This window comes from Mercenaria mercenaria, chromosome 5 (assembly GCF_021730395.1).
Source record: "Mercenaria mercenaria strain notata chromosome 5, MADL_Memer_1, whole genome shotgun sequence".
NCBI lineage: Eukaryota > Metazoa > Mollusca > Bivalvia > Venerida > Veneridae > Mercenaria > Mercenaria mercenaria.
Genome location: NC_069365.1, coordinates 79,075,688 through 79,096,399, shown reverse-complemented (window position 1 = coordinate 79,096,399; position 20,712 = coordinate 79,075,688). Strand labels below are relative to the sequence as shown.

Below are 20,712 nucleotides of genomic sequence, written 5' to 3'. Positions count from 1 at the left end.
TGTTGAGGTAATTTTAAAAGTTGATTCATTTGAATAACTGAATGTAATGTTTGAATGGGAAAAAAGCTGATAATATTTTTTTCCTGGCCATGTAAAGAAAGTAGTTGAAAACATAGCTTCTGCGGGGTAAAAACCCTTGTCTATGGAGTAGTTATATTATTATGGATTATTTCATAATTATGGCTCTAGGACTCAAACATAAGTCATTAAACTCAATCCAATCATGTGCCGGACCCCTTTGGTCTTCGCCATTTTGGTAAAGGGAAACTACTCTACGCGCTGACTGTCTATGCTAAATTCTGAGATTGCCGTTACATTCTGAAAAAGATCGAGTCGTCTATTTTCTTTTAAACAAAATTAATATCGTAGAAATTTAATAGTATTTTGATGAAATAAATATAACAAAATCATATACATTCTGTTAGGGAGTGATACTAATTAAAGATCTACTGTTATCTTCAACCGAGATCAAACTGTGAACAACAAAATTGACACGAGGTGCCACGCTAATTGCCGATAATTACTGGCCATTTATCGGCATTTAATAAGCAGCAGACTTTGTTTTAAGATGTTTTTTTCTCCTTTTTCAATCTGTTTGCAGTTTGCTTTAATTGCTGACCTATCTAAATGTTGTTTGTTACGATTCGGTCGGCCGTCATCTGCATACATGCCTCGGGCAAATACACAGCACCTGTGTTTAGTCGGTGCGTGTCATAACTTCGTATCGATTTGGGATGGTATTTTGACAGATGATTGATGGGCAGTTCGTTTAGAAATACTTAATTAATGGTCAAAGGGGCAGTGCTAAAAGGGCAAAGGGGCGCTGAAGAAAGGCAAAAGGGCGGTGATTTCGGGCAGAAGGGCGGTGCTAAAAATGGGCAGGGTGCTGCGCCCTGCTATTCCGCTCTAGAAAAATCCCTACAATTATACAGCACGTTGACATCTTCAGACACTTTTCACAAACAGATTTTCAAAGTACTTGTAAACCATATTATGAATGTTAACACTATCTACATTTTCTATTGACTTTTTGTTTTGTTTGTTTAATGTTGCACTGACACAGTCATAAATCATATGATATGACTTTCCTTTTTGGTGGTGGAAGACGTGTCCAAGTGCCCCTCTCTGCATTATTTCATTACGGGCGGTCACCTAGGTAGAACCAGCGACCTTCCTTTGCAGAAAATTATTTAATGTGTATGTTACCCTTCTGCCATTTTTCACCAGTATTTCAGTCCTATAAGGTTATTAGCTATATACCCTAGATTATTTACAAGGTTTAGCATGTTCTCTGCAAGTAAGTGACAACTTCCCCAAGAGAATGAAAGAAACCCCATGCAGAATATAGATTTTATTCATCATTTCAAAAGCAGATGATTTACATTTATCAAATTACTTTAAATGATATTTTGCAAAATATACATAATTATCTGTAATTTTATAGCGTTATACAGACAAAGGGAAAATGCAAGTTTTGAGAAATTTGTGAAAATTCTCATTAACAAACTTTCACCCAAAAAGTGTAAACGAGTCATTTTAATAGTTGCAGACAACATAATAATAACCCTGTCATTACTGGTATCCTTTCTCCTTTTCCCTTTTGTATTAAAGTACATTTTCCAGTAATCAGTCAAGAGTTGGCCACTTCTCCTCATCACATAGAAGTGGAAATCTGATTACTCTAGGCATAATGTTTTAACACTGTACTCTAAATCTTGAAACACTACCTAGCATGATGGAATTTAAGCTACATTTTGTGAATCAGGAAACTGTACCTACCTCTGCTATATGGTCTACCATGAGAGCCAAGTGTAGATGGTTGGCCTTGTCTGTCTCACCATTCAACAGAGCTAGACATAAATATACAGATGTATCATTCAACAGCACTAGACATAAATATAGATATATCATTCAACAGAGCTAGACATAAATACAGTTATATTATTCAACAGAGCTAGACATAAATATACAGATATATCATTAAACAGAGCTAGACATAAATATACAAATATATCATTAAACAGAGCTAGACATAAATACAGATATATCATTCAACAGAGCTAGACATAAATAAACAGATATATCATTAAACAGAGCTAGACATAAATATACAGTTATATCATTCAACAGAGCTAAACATAAATATAGATATATCATTCAACAGAGCTAGACATAAATTTACAGATATATCATTAAACAAATTTATGATTTTGAAAACAAAATGGAAATTTCTTTGTTCCTCTTGATACATACTCACATATGATATCAGATGAGTCATAGGTTTTTACTTTTAGATGTGGTTTAAATTATTATTCATTTATTCTAACTTCATGCAAAGAAACTGTATTTAAGCTTCCTTTAATGGTCAAATTGTAATATTTAAACTTTAATTACAAACATTGACTCATGCAATAGCCCTAAAGCTACTGTTGGTAATTTTACGTGAAAATCTTGTACAAGTTTATTCTGATTGATTTAACAAAATGTTTCTTGGTCATACCTATTCATTACCTGAATAAAGATAGTCTGAAAATAAAAAAAGTTTTCTGACATGTGCATTATTAGCTTTACTGACGAAACAGTAGACAACAGTTTAACATTTTCAACCGTATTTCAACCACCTAGCTAATTACTGTTGCTTAACCTAATCTATGTTCCTAAATACTGTACCAATGCTGGCTTGATCTCCACATGAATATAATGTGGAGCATGAACTTCAGACATATCGCCCTGTATTAAACTGCCAGTGAGATTGTCCTTAAATCTTAACTGATTACTATGTGCTTATCTGCTTTGGTGAGACTGATAGCTCCAGTCAAATTTGTTTTCATTTTGGGTTTAACATCCATCAGACAAACTTGTAGCTCATTAGGTGACTCTTATTCCAGGCACAGCAGGCAAAAGCAACTGTGTAAAACACCGACCTTCCGTAAACCAGATGGATGGCTTCCTCGCACGGAAGAATTCTACATTCTAAACAGTAAGGGTCAAGTGATTCGAAGTCAAGGATCTTAACCATTTGGCCACAGAAGCACCCAAGGCCTTAAATAAACTCTAATTAAACTCCTTGATACCAACAAAACTACATTTTTTATGGACATTTGAGCCGTGCCATGAGAAAATCAACATAGTGGGTTTGCGACCAGCAAGGATCCAGACCAGCCTGCGCATCCGCACAGTCTGGTCAGGATCCATGCTGTTCGCTATCAAAGCCTATTGCAATTAGAGAAACTGTTAGCGAACAGCATGGATCCTGACCAGACTGCGCAGATGCGCAGGCTGGTCTGGATCCTTGCTGGTCGCAAACCCACTATGTTGATTTTCTCATGGCACGGCTCATTTATCATGTATAGTGAGATAATGTCTAGGACCTTACCTGTAGAAAGTTGTGTAATTCTAACTTTAACATTATCACTAAGGCAACCCTTCTTCCATTTCTCTTCAAATAGTTCCAGTTTTTTTTTTATTTCATCACAGACCTTTAGCTGCAAAACATAAATAAAAATATGTAAGTAATAGCAGGATTCATAGTTACTTCTAAGAAGTTTGCTTTAACTGTGAGAATGCCAAAAGCAGATCCATGGAAAACCATCTTTTTATGGTTTTATACTTAATTATGATGATAATGTAAATAAGTGAGTTTGGTCAAGCATTGCCGGAGAATTGCTGTACAGTTCAAGACGGGAGTTTGTTCATGTAAAAACCACAAAAGACATAAAATGCTATTGTACCTGTACCACGGAATACTGATATGGTGATATTGTTCAAGACATAGATGCAAAAAATGTTGAATGAATAGGTGGTTTCCATCAGTATCTAACATAAAAAATTCATCTTTGTTCTCAAAGAATCTTTCAAAAATCAACAAGCCAAAATTATATTACACCCGTCTTCTCTTGTTCGAACAACTTATTGGTTAAACTATAGTAGCGTTTTGACTAGACTCAGCTGTTAGTACAGTCAAAGTAAGTATTGTTGTACTATTGCACTTGATCAAACTCACTCAATTTAAGTTCAGCAGTGTCAGATAAATACCAGCAATGATATATCATTTAACAGTAGATTATCAAGTGAGTATTACCGTTAAAATATTCCTGTACTTGTTAAGTACACTTTCGAAATTGTTAATATTCAGTTGCAGTAACTGAGAATCAGTATCGAATGATAATCTTGAGAGAAGTTCTTCTAGTCGCTCATCCTCCAGCTGTACTGCTTCTGGTACCTGCTCTTCAGATTTCGGAGGTGAAGATGGAACCAGCAGTGGAACTAGGATGGGAACCGTCTGTGGAGTTGAGGTATCAGCAGATGGAGGGAGCAGCTGTATCGGGCTCTGGGGAGCTGCCTGGTTGCCAAGGGGTGTGTCCCTGAGACCAATAGGTATAGGCGGTTGTGAAGGGAGAGGAGGTGGTCCCTGAATGTCTGCCGGTAAGACTGGGTTCAAAATGGGTGGACCCTGGCTCGGATTCAAAACTGTAATAAGTAATAGAACATAATCAGTAACACCTGACATGTAATAGAATAATTGCTCTGTTCTCAATAAAACATTACTTTAGCATTTTAACCAGGCCAAAAATGGTAACATGGTTAAATCACCTAGCAAAAACAAGCACCTCGTAACAACAAATCTGACCACAAACCGTAGACCTGTAAGAAACTATAAATTGTAAACAAGATCTTCAAAGAAAAAGCTTTCATTCTATTATCCTAAATTTCTACTATTTTACAACATTAAAGCAAGTTTAAGAAAAATCTGTCTTAAAATACACTGGGCAATGATATTTTTAATGTGCATATATTTTCCTTTCACAAGATGGTTCCAGTTCTAATTTAATGTTATTTAGGCTTTTTAGAGGAATGCACAGCAGGGCCAGCTTTTCTTGTAAATCACACTGCTAATACATGTAATAATAAATAATACAAGAACTGTTTGAAGAACAAATAAGTATCAAATACATATGAGCAACAGGGCCCTCTCTTTAGTCAGGGAATTGGGACCAGTGGAATTTTTGCATGGAACATTTAAAGGGATTGGGGCATCTTTTTTTTTCAATTAATCTTTTTAAATCATGGGTAATGGATATCTCGTTTTTTCTATAAAACTGTCTTTGTACCACAAAAACCTCTTAAAACATTTTAAAGGTGTTAACCAAATTTAACAAGTGAATGAAGTATTACCATGCAATACAAAGTCCCCTTCTGGCACCTAATTTTCTCTACTGCAGTAAAACATAATGAAATGATATCTGTCAATGATGTATAAACAATATTGTACTATATATACAATATAATGTAACAAAGCACTTGGATTAAACTTTGCATATATAAAAACGTACAGTTGTTTTCATTTGGATTTTTTTTGGTCGATTATACAAAAATTATCATAAAAGTTATTTATAGTAACAACAAAGTGAAATAAACCCTAAAAAAAAAAAAAAAAAAAAAAAAAAAAAAATCTATAAAATTTAAGTCCACAAGAAACTTTTTACCAGGTAGAGATAGATCAAAATACACCTAATATTTGGATGTACCGTGCATGTTGTACCACAGAAAAGTGGTCTCAATTTTTACCCTACGGCCAGTAATAAAAAAGTTACAATATAATCTATTTATAGTAATAACAAAGGGACATAATTCTAAAAAAAAGTGTGCCTCATAGTGGTGAACATTTCTACCAAGTTACATCAAAATCCCTCCATGCATGAAGAAGAAATGCTACGGACAAACTCATTCTTGAATTTGAACTTTAACCTCTAAGTATGACCTTGACCTTAGACCCAGGGACCTGGTTCTGGCATGCGACAATTCGTCTCATGGTGGTGAACATTTGTGCCAAGTTACATTACAATCCCTCAATGCATAAAGAAGAAATGCTCCAGACAAAGTCATTCTTGAATTTGACCTTTGACCTCTAAGTATGACCTTGACCTTAGACCTAGAGCCGGGGCTTTGCGCACAACATGTTGTTTCATCCAGGGAAATGCTTGTGCCAACTGATATTTAAATCCTGTTTTGCATGACAAAGTTATAGACCGGACAGGAAAAAAATCTTATTGACCTTTGATCTCCAAGTGTGACCTTGACCTTTAAGCTAGGGTTCTGGGTGTTGCGCATGGCACGTCGTCATCATGGGGAACATTTATGCCAAGTAATATTGTAATCGGATAAATCCTTTGATGGATGACAAAGTTCTGGACCGGACAGGAAAAAAACCGTATTGACCTTTGGCCTCCAATTGTTACCTTGACCTTTGAGCTAGGGGTCTGGGCTTTGCGCATGACATGTTGCCTCATAATGGGGAACATTTGTGCCAAGTAATATCAAAATCCCTTCATGGATGACAGAGTTAAAGACTGGACAGGAAACAGACCCTGTTCATGCCATGTTAACATTTGACTGCTAAGTGTGACCTTGACCTTTGAGCTAGGGGTCTGAAAGTTGTGCATGACACATCGTCTTATTATGAGGTACAATTATGCCAACTGATATTAAAATCCCTTCATAGATGGGAGAGTTATGGACCGGACAGGAAAAAAGCCCTGTTGACCTTAGACCTCAAATTGTGACCTTGACCTTTGAGCTAGGGGTGCGGGTTTTGCGCACGACACATCAACTCATCATGGGGAACATTTTTGCCAAGTAATATTAAAATCCCTTCATGGATGAAAGAGTTATGGACCGGACACGAAACAGACCCTGTTCATGCCATGTTAACATTTGACTGCTAAGTGTGACCTTGACCTTTGAGCTAGGGGTCTGAACTTGTGCATGACACATCATCTTATTATGAGGTACAATTGTGCCATGTGATATTAAAATCCCTTTATGGATGGGAGAGTTATGGACCGGACAGGAAAAAAGCCCTGTTGACCTTTGACCTCCAATTGTGAACTTGACCTTTAAGCTAGGTGTCCAGGTTTTGCGCATGACACGTCGTCTCATGGGGAACATTTGTGCCAAGTAATATTAAAATCCCTTTATGGATAAAACAGTTATGGACCGGACACGAAATTGCGGACGGACGGAATGACAGAATGACGGAATGACAGAATGACAGAAAAGCGTATTCCTATAGTCCCCGAAACTGGTTTTCAACCAGTAGGGGACTAATAATCATTCTTTTTGCACAACCAAGATGGATAAGGGAAAAAATTGAACTCAGAAGTTAAAAACAGTTTTAAAACTTCTCTTTTGGTTTCTACTGACGAAATATCTCAATATCTATCAATTGCAAATGAAAAACTAGAAATAATATTGAAATAGAAAGAAATACACAGCTTTTTAATCATAATAAAGGGAGGTAATTACAGAATTTTATGGGAAAAAACCAGGCATATTAAATTTTCTAGTACGAATCTAACTTTTTGTTTGGGTGTTTTTGTTCCTTAAATAAATCTCTGTAAGAATATACAAATAGTGAAAATGTCATAAAATGTTGCTCCATTGTGACTGAAGCTTTCAAGGGGGTATTTTTAAACTAAAGCAAAGAATACTATAATCCATGATGACCGAACCCTCAAAACACAGGACATTAGGGGCCCTGTGCAATTTCATTAAATTTGAAATATTGGAAAACATATACTAGCTTCAGAAGTACCTGCATATCCAGGTGTAGGTCCCTTAGTGTTCCCTGACACAGGGAAAGCCACTCTCTTGTTTAGTGCTCTCTTAGGTTGTGTAGACCCATCCTTTTCTGTGTTATAGTTAAACATAGGTGGGTCATTCCAGCCTCTCTCTGGATTACCTGTGAACAGATTTAAAACACCATACTGTAATACAGCACTGTCTAATTCTTTCAAACCAATTTTTTAAATGTTCCTATGCCTTAGACTCTATTAGCATCTGCCATGTACAAACCAATTTCAATGTAAGAGTCAAACAGACTTTTTCATGGAGAGCCACGCATCTCTAAGATAGTGACTTTTTTCATGTTTATGTATATAAGAAATAGTAAAAAGCAGGAAAATTAAAGTCACAATGATGTGACACTGACTAAAAGCACAGTGGAAAAGTTCAGCGGTAATTAGACTACGGTACTGACACTAAACCACCTTTTTGATACTTTATAAACAGATGAATAAAGGCTTTCAAAAGAAAATAAATTGAAATGGGAAAACTGCAAAGTTTTACAAACTATATTGTATAGGGCTTCTGGCAGAGGTTGTGCACTTTTCAGCACGGCTTCTTCCTATAATATTCTCCTACCATATCAATATGGCAATAATGGAGCAGAACCCTTAAGCCGAAATTTCTGAACTTGATAGCAAGCTCCTAAATTCATTTAGACCTTGTATACTAATGCAAAGTACAGCTTGCCAAAAAAGCAGATGTATTAAATAAGCTTTATGGTAATGAGAATATGGACTTCAGCAGCTTTATTTAGTTAAGTTATCCAGGCCCCGCTAGAACATCGTTTTCCTGCAGTGAAGACAGGGCATCATTTGCTCACTCAAAATTATTTACCTACTCAAAATCCAACAAAATAGGTTTTCAGTTAGTTGAAAAAAAGATGGTAATATACTACTGAAAGATACATTTCTGAACGAAATAAGAAAAATTTTGCAATTTACACTAGCAAATGATGTTACATTCTAAATGTCTCGGCACCCTGGTATCCTTAATTCATTTGGCGTGCAGGTTTGACCAACATATAATGTATTTTATAGACTGATATACTTTTTCATTGTCAAACCTTTATGCCTAAATTCAAGCGTTATTTTTATGCATGGAAATTCACCAGCTTAACCATTTGTTCCCTTTCCAGCAACTAAAATTTAGTTTTAACCCTTACCCTGCTAAATTTCTATAATGAACTTGTCCATCTTTCAATTTGGACAGTACCACTAACTGTTAATAGGGGCGCTTACCAAAAAGAAACTGATTGAATGGGGAACAGTGCAGATCATGATCAGACTGCACTGATGTGCAGGCTGATCATGATCTACAATGGTCGCAAAGGCAGAATAAAGCGTTTTCAGCAACTAAATTTTAGTTTTAAACATATTTAAAAAGTTCCTAAAACACCTATTGGTATCTTTCAACGTAAAAAAATTCACTGAAAGCTATTTTGTAACAGTTTAACTAGCTGTGTGTCCAGACACAAGTGTGCCCCACTCCTTACACTGTACATGGCCTCATGACTCCAGGCGAAATATTTTTTAAGATATACTGGTATATAAAACAAATTTTGAAGCACTTTATGTGTATTTTTCACTATGCTAGGGACCAAAACTGGCCTAGCAAAGTGTAATCCCCAAAAACAACATCAGGTGCCCAACTTCACATGCTATATATATTAATCTTCTAATGTTTCATGACTCTAGGTCATGTACAGTTTGAGATACCATGGAGGTAATATAGAGATGGAGTGCGGACGAGATAATTGGTGATAATTATTTATTATACCACATGTTGTTCCTTGCTGAGCTCCTTTCAGAATCCTACGAGAGATATCACCACAGTCACTTAATTATCACCACTTCACATGTAATTAACATAATCCTTTGACCACACTGTGTGGCACCGCGGTTTTATCGTAAATCAGCAGATGCATAAAAATTTCAACAAAACGGAAGTTGTGAGTGACATAATGCGCACGTGTCATATTTTGAAACTAATTAATACAAACAATGCGCATTGCTGGGGATTCATCGGTAGAGTAAATGTACTACTTCTTAAAGCATTCGTTTCTGTGATATTGTAACTCTTCAGATAACAGTGACTCATTAAAGTAAGCATTTACAGTTTATTATGTAAATTAAACTAAATTCTTTTAGATTTCCTAAAATTTCCTAAAAATGTAGACATGCTAAATTAAAGTTAAGGTATCAAATTTTCATTTACTGGGTATTAAAAACGTGAGCAGTTGTGAGCATTTTAAATAATGATCATGTTTTAGACTGCATATTTTATATAATTGGTCTTGATTACAAGTTTATGTAAGTCATTCATATAACTTAAATTTTATTTATTTAAGTAGTTATTCAGTTACCAAACGCCTTCTTCGTGTATTTATAGATCTATATATCTATTTATTTATTTGATTATTTATTTCGCAGATTTGAAGCTGGTGTAAAATCTCACTGTTAAAAGTGGAACATTTTTCTACAATTTTGTCGCACGATCTGTAGATCGGTGCCTGTAAAGATGCACATTATTTTTTCTTTTTTTAAATATTTGCCTTGCATTTCACTTATTCCCCTAGACTGTACAAGCATATTGACAAGACATGTTTTAATATCCATATACGCTCTGTACAGCTAAATTGGATTTGTAGGTCAGTAATATTACGTTATAATCTCATTTATTATAAAGTGAAAGTTCGTATTCATAGCTTTCTTGTCTCTACATTCTGGACATATCCAGGGACCCCCCGGTAAAGTTTCAGCTTTCAAATTGACAAACGAATATTGCCACCATTCAAATTCGCATTTTACATGTTTGCAATTAATCATTTCTCTATCGTTCGGGTGTTTACGTGGACAATATGGCCAGTCACTGTCAGAATCACTCCACAGCCTTGTTACTTGAATTAATTCATTGGAATAGAAAATCCCTTCAAAATCTTAGTTTTCGTAATCATTATTTGCCATAAGTAACACTTACAATAAAGTCTTTCCAAAAAGAACAAAATCGATGTAAATCAATTATAATTGCATTACCGTGGATGACATGAAAATGCGTGTATTTCGTCAACTTCAATTGCCAAGACGTCAATATTTCCAAAATGACGTCAGAATGTGTATTTGAAGTGTCAGGTAGTTACTAAACGGAAAATATCGGAACATCCCGATCCCATTATCGGATTATTGCGGCTGTTCATCGGGTCTCACTCGATTAACTCCGTAAGGAACAACATGATATCCGATTAACACCTAGTTGCTACTGATTGACAGGTACTTATCAGAGGATAACAAACAGCCCTTTTTTTGTAAATTTGGGGAAGGGTACCAGGTCCCTTTTGGAGGGGAAAATTACGTTGCGAAATCATTGTTTGGAGGAATATATTTGCTGAAAACTGGTTAAAATCAGGACTGAAAATCAAAACTAATTTCATTTTTTTTTTGCATGGGGAATTTTTGGCCAAGGTGGGGAAAAAAGTATACTTTTTAGACTGGGGAATGGGGCCGAATTTCGGCCCTAAAATCAGCTTAAAAAAAGGCCTGACAAAGCAGCGGTGCCGCACAGTGTACCTTTGAAGTGCCTTCGTCCGCACTCCATCTCTATATTACCTCCATGGAGATACATAGGACACAAACTTCTATTTTTTTTACTAAGTGACTTAAAGTCAAGGGCCAAAACTCTGGTCTTGCAATGTGAAATAAAAAAAAACTAGAAATGTGTCCATGGGACACAGATGCCCCCACTACATGACAAAGGATACAGATCAACTAACTCATTTCTCTTCGTAATGACTGTAGGTAAAATATTTTCGGAGGTCAGGGGTCATAACTCCTACAATACCGAATGAATCTGGACGCGAAACCCCAGGTGCACAACTGCACAATGCTGACCAACTTTCCTGTAAACTTTGGTGACTCTAGGTCAAATACTTTTGGAGCTACGCGCGACACAACATTAAAATGACCAATTTTTAACTAAGTCAGGGGCCATAACTCCTACATGACTGAATGAATCTGGATGCGAAACCCCAGGTGCACAACTGCACATGCTGACCAACATTCCTGTAAACTTTGGTGACTCTAGGTCAAATACTTTTGGAGCTACACGCGACACAACATTAAAATGACCAATTTTTTACGTCAGGGGCCATAACTCCTACACGACAGAATGAATCTGGACGCGAAACCCCAGGTGCACAACTACACATGCTGACCAACATTCCTGTAAAGTTTTGTGACTCTACATCAAATACTTTTGGAGCTAGGCACGACACAACATTAAAATGACCAATTTTTACAAAGTCAGGGGCCATAACTCTTACATGACTGAATGAATCCGGACGCAAAACCCCAGGTGCACAACTACACATGCTGACCAACATTCCTGTTAAGTTTTGTGACTCTATGTCAAATACTTTTGGAGCTAGGCACGACACAACATTCTCGGAAGGACCAACAGATGGACAAGGGCAAATCTATATGCCCCCCCAAAAGTGGGGGCATAAAAACCAACATTAGATGCACAAATTTACATGCTGAATAAAATTCATTCTTGGTTTATGATTCTTGGTGAAATATTATTTAAGATATATGCAACACAAACCTTTAAGTATTTTTCACTAAGTGAACTTGATGGACAATAATTCTGTCTGGTTGTGTAAAATTCCAAACAGAACACCAAGTGCGCAACTTCACATGCTATATAACATTCCCATAATGTTTTATGACTCTAAGTCAAAAACTGTTTTGAGATATATGCGACACAAGCTTTTATGCCCTTTATGCATATTTTTGACTATCAAGGGCAATAACTCTTGTCAGACTCAGAACGACTGACTGACTGGAAATCTGGAACAAAATCCCAGGTGCACAACTTTACATGCTGAATAATATTCCTTTATTGTTTCATGACCCTACATCAAATACTTTTTGAGATAATTATGTGTGGCACAAATTTTTATGCCCTTTTATGTGTATTTTTGACTAAGTCAAAGGGCCATAACTCTGGTCTGGCTGAGCGCTATCTCTAACAAAATCCCAGGTGCACAACTTCACATGCTCAATAATATTCCTGCAATGTTTCATCATCCTGAGTCATATTCTTTTTGACATACATGCAACACAAATTAGGCACTTTTTATGCATATTTTTGACAAGGACCATAACTCTATTCTGGCTGTGTGAGATCCCCATTAAAACATTGGGTCTATTTGAGTTTGTGTGTACCAGACTTTGGAGCTATATTCCAGCTGTTGTCTGATGAAGGTCTGATATGCCATGGACTTTGAAAAGGTGTTTTCAGTTGAATTTTATGTTCCTGTGAAGAAAACCTAGTTTGATTTGCCTTTTATTGACCTATTTATGGGTATCTGATGAGAGATTAAAATATCTGCACCAAGGTATTTTGCTGTAGTGACAGGTTCTTAGTACATAGTAGTGTATTATGCAGGTAGTTCTGTGAGGGAATAGGATGTTTGTCTGTAAGTGTGACGTGAATAACTTGACATTTGGACAATTTTCATGTATTTAAGCCACAGGGTGAGAAAAATGTGCAGCCAGGCCGGGTTTTGAACCTGGGAACTCTCGCTTACAGGGCGAGTGCTCTACCAAAAACCTGGTCAACACATTTTGTCACTTTGTGAACAAGTCCATGCCATGATATACACCCCCTACGAACTGGAAATTCAACTTTGAATTCCGAAGGTACATAATACTGCATATGTTGTAGGACTGATCAAGCACTAGCACACAACCGTCCATCACTAGTTAGCCCTTGTGAACCACTGCCAGGCGTCAGCGACCATGATGCAGTTTTCATCCACGCACAGACTTCAGCAGCTCGTTACAAACTACCTCCAAGAAAGATATTCCTCTGAAAAAATGCTGAAACGACCAACATACAGGCAGCTGTCAGAGAATTTAGCCTTGACTTCACCACAAGATACAACCCACACACAGACATCAACACCCTGTGGACAACTTTCAGGAACTTTGTGGACCACACCATCACAGCCCAACTTCCTTCCAAAATGACCACCTCTCGCTACAACCAGCCTTGGATATCCAGGAAAGCCAAATGCCCCTCCAGAAGAAAGAAGAGGGCTTTCCGGCGGGCAAGAGCTACCGGCAATGAAGCCGACCACATCCGCTATAAGCAGATTACCAAGGACACCCGCTACAATTGCAGACAGGCATACAATAGATACCTCAGGGACATGGTTACAACAGACCGCAATCCAAAGAAACTGTACTCCCTGGTCAAGGGGAAGAGGTGCGACAAGAGCGGCATATCACCCCTGAAAGCAAACGATCTCACCCACAGCGAGCCTGCCACCAAAGCTACCATTCTAAACCAGCAGTTCAGTGGAGTGTTTATCAGGGAAGACACATCCCACATTCCATCACTAGGAAACAGTCCCCTTCCCGACATGCACAGTTTCAGCATCGGCATCGAGGGTGTGCGGAAGCTTCTTGTTGACCTAGATCCACACAAGGTGACTGGTCCCGACAACATCCCGACAAGGTTCCTGAAAGACTACGCAGAAGATCTGGCACCATCACTAGCACTCATCTTCTCTGCATCAGTCGACCAAGGCCAAGTACCGACAGACTGGAGGCATGCGAATGTCACAACTATCTTCAACAAGAGCTGTCCGTAAGACAGCCAAGCTCGACTATTCGAAATATTGTCCCAGAAGCAGGAAAATATTACCCAAAAAGGTTAAATATCAAAAGAATTTTAAGTTCAAAACGAGGCATAATTTGACCAAAATGCATATCAGTTATGGGACTTGCTGCTATCAACTAGTTTTATAACCCCGAAGGCACATGTGAAGTTTCAATTCAATATCTGCATTAGTTTTGGAGATAGAAACTCGCATGTAAAACTTTAAACAGAATTTTCAAAGTCCAAAAGGGGGCATAATTTGCCCAAAATACATGCTAGAGTTATGGGACTTGACCCAGTGAGGTTGGTTATTGATCTAGAAAAAAAAAGTTTCAAATCTATATGCTTTTTTGTAATTGCTGTATGTACTTGCACGCAAAACTTTAACCAGGATTTTCTAAGTCCAAAACGGGGAATAATTTGCTCAAAATACATGTAAGAGTTATGGGACTTGATCCAGTGAGGTTAGTAATTGATCTAAAAAAAGAAAAAATAAGTTTCAAAGCTATATGCCTTTTAGTAACAGCTGTATGTACTTGCACGCAAAACTTTAACCAGAATTTGCTAAGTCCAAAAGGGGGCATAATTTGGCCAAAATGAAGGTCAGTGTTATGGGACTTGCTGCTATCAACTAGTTTTATAACCCTGAAGACACATGTGAAGTTTCAAATCAATATCTGCGTTTAGTTTTGGAGATAGTAACTTGCATGTAAAACTTTAACCAAAATTTTCTAAGTCTAAAAGGGGGCATAACTTGCTCAAAATACATGTCAGAGTTATGGGACTTGACCCAGTTAGGTTGGTAATTAATCTAGAAAAAGAAAAAATAAGTTTCAAATCTATATGCCTTTTAGAAATAGTTGTATGTACTTGCATGCAAAACTTTAACCAGAATTTTCTAAGTCCAAAAGGGGGCATAATTTGGCCAAAATGAAGGTCCGAGTTATGGGACTTGCTGCTATCAACTAGTTTTATAACCCCGAAGACACATGTGAAGTTTCAAATCAATATCTGCATTAGTTTTGGAGATAGTAACTTGCATGTAAAACTTTAACCAAAATTTTCTAAGTCCAAAAGGGGGCATAATTTGCCCAAAATACATGTCAGAGTTATGGGACTTGACCCAGTGAGGTTGGTAATTAATCTAGAAAAAGAAAAAATAAGTTTCAAATCTATATGCCTTTTAGAAATAGCTGTATGTACTTGCACGCAAAACTTTAACCAGAATTTTCAAAGTCCAAAAGGGGGCATAATTTGGCCAAAATGAAGGTCAGAGTTATGGGACTTGTTGCTATCAACTAGTTTTATAACCCCCAAGACACATGTGAAGTTTCAAATCAATATCTGCATTAGTTTTGGAGATAGTAACTTGCATGTAAAACTTTAACCAAAATTTTCTAAGTCCAAAAGGGGGCATAATTTGCTCAAAATACATGTCAGAGTTATGGGACTTGACCCAGAGAGGTTGGTAATTGACCTAGAAAAAGAAAAAATAAGCTTCAAAGCTATATGCCTTTAATTGATGGCTGTATGTACTTGCATGCAAAAACTTAACCAAGGTGTGACGCCGACGCCGACGCCAGGGTGAGTAGAATAGCTAGACTATTCTTCGAATAGTCGAGCTAAAAAGGGAGACCACAGTGACCCTGCCAACTATCGGCAGATTTCGCTAACCTCAGTATGCAGCAAGATTATCGAGCACATCCTTCACAGCCAGATTATGGCCCACCTCGATAAACATAAGATACTGTCGGACCAACAGCACGGCTTCAGAAAGAGAAGGTCTACTGAGAGCCAGCTTATCCTCACGATTCACGACCTAGCCGCAGGCCTGGAAGAGATGGAACAAATCGACGCAGTCTTGCTCGATTTCAGCAAGGCATTCGATAAGGTTCCCCATGAGCAACTTGCCAGCAAGCTAGAGTACTATGGCATCAGGGGCAACCTTCTGCAGTGGATACGCAGTTTCCTGGCCAACCGTACACAGCAAGTCTTAGTAGAGGGAAGATCATCTGATACAGCACCAGTCACTTCAGGCGTGCCCCAAGGATCAGTCATCAGACCCCTACTCTTCCTGCTCTACATTAATGACCTCCCACTCCAAGCCAAGTCCACAACACGCCTTTTTGCTGATGACAGCCTCTTGTACAGGAAGATCAGCACCACACAGGATGCACAAGCCTTACAAGAAGACCTAGATAGACTTCAGCAATGGGAGCGCGACTGGCAGATGTCGTTCAATGCATCCAAGTGCAAAGTTATACGCATAACCAGGAAGTCAACCCCTATCAAGGCAGCCTACTACATCCATGGCAGTGAGCTCCAAGTAGTGAAAGAAGGCAAATACCTGGGCGTGTACTTTGACGAACACCCACGTCGCCAAAACAGCCAAGAAGGCAAACAACAGCCTTGCCTTTCTCAGAAGGAACATGACGAGCTGCCCGCAGGAAGTCAAGGCACAGTGTTACCAGACCCTCGTCAGGCCTATTCTAGAGTACGCCAGCTCTGCTTGGGACCCTCACACACAGACCAAAATTGACCAACTTGAGGCCGTCCAGCGCCGTGCAGCACGCTTTGTGAAGGGCGACTACCGCACCACTAGCAGTACTAGCCAAATGGTGTCTGATATCGGCTGGCTACACCTCCATATACATCACTCCAATGCCAAGCTGGTCATGACTTACAGAATAGTTCACGGCCTTGTCGACATAACACCACCAGCGACGTTTTTCCACCCTACCTCCATCAACACCCGTGGCCACTCCATGAGACTCTATCCTCCATTTTGTGGCAAAGACGTCCTCCTTCACTCCTTCTTCGCCTCCACCACCAGACTATGGAATCGGCTCCCACAGGAAGTCATCATGGCTGGCAGCGTTGAGGCCTTCAAGAGAGCCCAGGCTACATCATCCCACTAAGCTGCAACGTCGTTTTTATCTGCTTTTACCAGGTCCCAGAAAAGTCACAAATTAACTATATAGCTAAATCTAGCTATATATAGCTAGAAGTAGCTATAAAACCAATACCAATATGGCAAAATATGTCAAAATAAGATGCAAAATGGTCATAATCTTGTCCAAAAGGTTTGTAAGATGAAAGTCAATGACGCAAAACCAAGATCTTTGTAGTCACATTTTCAATAACTGCGGCAGTATTATGCGATAAATCATTACTGAATTTTTCACTTGTGATAATCATCGTGTATGTGACAAATTTATAAATGACTAATCGCAGAAATTCGCAACATGTATTGAAACAGAAACTGAATAGATCTCCATTCTTTGTGATTGTCTTTTGTCTCATACTCCACTTAAATGGGATAATAACTATTTTATGTTTGATATTCACATATTTTGAACAACTGTTATTGGTTTTATAGCTAGAAATAGCTATATATAGCTAGATTTAGCTATATAGTTAATTTGTGACTTTTTTGGGACCTGTTTACTCTGCACTGTAAATAATTGAGCGCCGCACTCACCAACTTGTACATATACCATAGTACGACGTTGGCCCAGAGTTGGACCTGTACAAGAACGGAAGAAGAAGAAGAAGCAAGCCTGCCACACTCCCAAATTTTTATTGGGTGCCAGATATCACAGGGTGAGCTATAAGGTCAGTTTGGGGCTCGAACAAATTCGCACCCAACATGAGCCCGAGGCCGTGACACGTATAAGCGAGGGGTCCCGGGTTGAAGCCCAGGACTGTGTGCCCTTTGATATTAACATTATTATATATGAATTTCATTTAATTCTAAACACAAAAAAGTTGACTTGTCACTATAAATCTCAATAAACATTTGACAGCTGTCAAAAGTTATCTCCCTTGACATGATATCAGCTTTATTCTGAAGCTGAGAATGCTTTCATGAAAGAACAGTATTTATTCAACACAGGAAATTGTATTCTTTAAAGTAAATAAAGTTTTCCTTCAGCATCAACGTCAGAACCATAAATTTAACTATGGTTTACCTGGTCTTGTCCTGGAAGCTGCCATTATAAACAAAAACACGTGTCAAATATTTAGCCAATCAAATATCGCGATTTTTTTAAGAACTGCTTGATTTATAATAAGAAAGATATTTGGTCAGAGATCACAAATACAAAAAAAATATTTAAAAAAATACAGGGAACACTGGGAATAAGGTATAACTTAAATTTATACCTGAGAATCTTCTTTTGTTACTACACTCCTTCATGACTTTGTATATTATGTGTAGGCGCTGAATAAAATTTTACCCAATGTGTTACATATCAAATTTGTACAAGTGCCAAACGATAAAACTTTCCAAATTTTACATTATTAAAACTGTACAGTACATTGGTAATTGTTTAAAGATTGAGGGCAGAGATTAGAACAGGAACAGTGAAAAAAGCTTTGAAGGAGTCAACTGTGGCTGCTGTGTGTGCGACAACGGGCAACATATTCCACAGATATAATTTTCTTGGGGGTGGGGGTCGAAATGAATTCATATTTGTAAGAATCTTTGGATGTGCCAATATATGTTACCATGCCCGTACCTTGTTCTTGAATCAGCTGGAATTAATAAATTATTTTCATGATATATAGCTACTACATGATGGAAATCTTAAAGAACATTATAAAACGAGCTCTAGTTCTTCTTATATCTAAAGAAATATAAAATACACAGCTATTTATTTTTATAGCTCTTTGTTACATGATGGCCAATTTAAATTTGTTAACCTATCATAGGGTAATGTTCGTCCGTTCTGATTAGTCATCATGTAAACAACCCCAGGAAGTGATTATTTTCTCCAGAATTGATTTTTACTGCATTTTAAGTAGATCTATTTTATTATACATTTTGACAAATGTGACTACATTTTATGTGTATTGAAAAAAAGATATATCAAACGAATTTCTCCCGCCATGCAAACGATGTAAACAGGGGGGTCATCTCATTCACACGAAAATTACTTTTAAAAAGTTTTCACTATTCATATGTTTTTCGTCCGATATTTCTTGAAAACAAACATGTGATTAGATATACGTGTTTTGATGTATGGAAGACCGTACACGCCGTAGTGTTATGATGGACGTCTATGGGAAAACAATTGGCGGCCTCTAACCATTTAGAGGTTACAGACCTGTAATAGACTTACATGGTATTTCTAAATGTGCAGGTTTACAGATTTTGTCTACTTATGTTAATAATTGTTTGATAAAAGATGATATTGAGGTACTCTTTAGACTTTGTCTACTTCTGTATTTGATGACACTGTTATGTCAGAGATCATATCAGTTAGTACCTACTGCAATGAACGAATACTGTAACTTTTGGAACTTAAATGTCAAGTCTGCAAAAACTAAGGTTGTTGTTATTTTTAGTAAAAATAGAAAATTTATTGAATGCTTCACAATTTACCATTTAAAGGGCAATGAATGCCTTACAATAAGTTAAATTTATTTGAAAGCCCTCCTCAAGCCCTTCATAATGCTGAAATAATTTTTAAAATCGGACCACAATTGAAAAAGATATGGCAGTTTGAAATTTGTGAAAATGGCTGATCATGGAGGCAACCGTTTTAGTGTGTTTATGACGTCATTTACACACTGCTGATTGTTTTTATTTAGCAAATAACCTTTTAAATAGATTAATTTCATATGTTTCTTGAGTGTAAGATGTAAAACATGGTAAATTCTTTCATTATAGTTCGAAAAAATAGAGAAATTATTTTAAGGAAATAAGTAAATACAGTTCAAATATGTATTTAGAAATTCGATAAATCCGCCATTTAGTTTTTTCCTGCCATGGCAACAAAATGGCCACCATTTTGATAAAATATTTAAATGCTCATAACTTTCTCATTTTGAAGCTGATTTTGAAAATTCGTTAATTTCTTTAAATGATTTACGAAATCATAGCAGAAGGAATTAACATAAAAACAACATTATCTTTCCCTTTAATAATAATGTATTATAATTTGTTAGGAAGTTCTCTTGTCTAGAGATGTAATTTACGGCAGATGGTTGTTTTGGTAAAACTAACAAAAGTTAAGTTGATCATGCGAGGAAAGCTATGTTGTCAAATATAAAAAAAGTCTTGAAAATTGTTACTCTCTGTTGATTTACAAATCCACACGTTTAATTATATGACTATCCCTATACTTTGTTACGGATCAGAAACATGGGGTATAGAGAATTCTAACATAAACAATCAATTTCAGGCTAATTCTTAACCTCAAGCAAAGTACATCAAATTGTACGTTCTATTGAGCTTGGTGTAACTCCTTTTTCGCTGCATATTTAAAGTACAGTTTTTAATTAGCAAGTGGTGTAAATCATTCAACAATGACGAGGAAAATAAACTTAACTTTGTGTAAGACTGCTTATTGTTTGAAAGAAGTAATGTTAATTACCCTTGAATATGTTTTGTGATAAAAAACTTACACAGTCTTGGTTATA

General features: G+C 37.1%; 1 protein-coding gene across 1 annotated transcript; it reads right to left on the bottom strand.

The window, feature by feature from the left end:
* Positions 1 to 1,336: 1,336 nt before the first annotated feature.
* LOC123557718 (steroid receptor RNA activator 1-like) lies at positions 1,337 to 18,324 on the bottom strand. Its single transcript, XM_053544089.1, has 5 exons — positions 18,258 to 18,324; positions 7,595 to 7,741; positions 4,082 to 4,470; positions 3,377 to 3,485; positions 1,337 to 1,850 (listed from the first exon to the last, which is right to left on the bottom strand). Exons 1-5 carry the CDS (start codon positions 18,280 to 18,282, stop codon positions 1,762 to 1,764), a joined length of 759 nt encoding a protein of 252 aa, XP_053400064.1. The 5' UTR covers positions 18,283 to 18,324; the 3' UTR covers positions 1,337 to 1,761.
* Between the last annotated feature and the right edge of the window lie 2,388 nt (positions 18,325 to 20,712).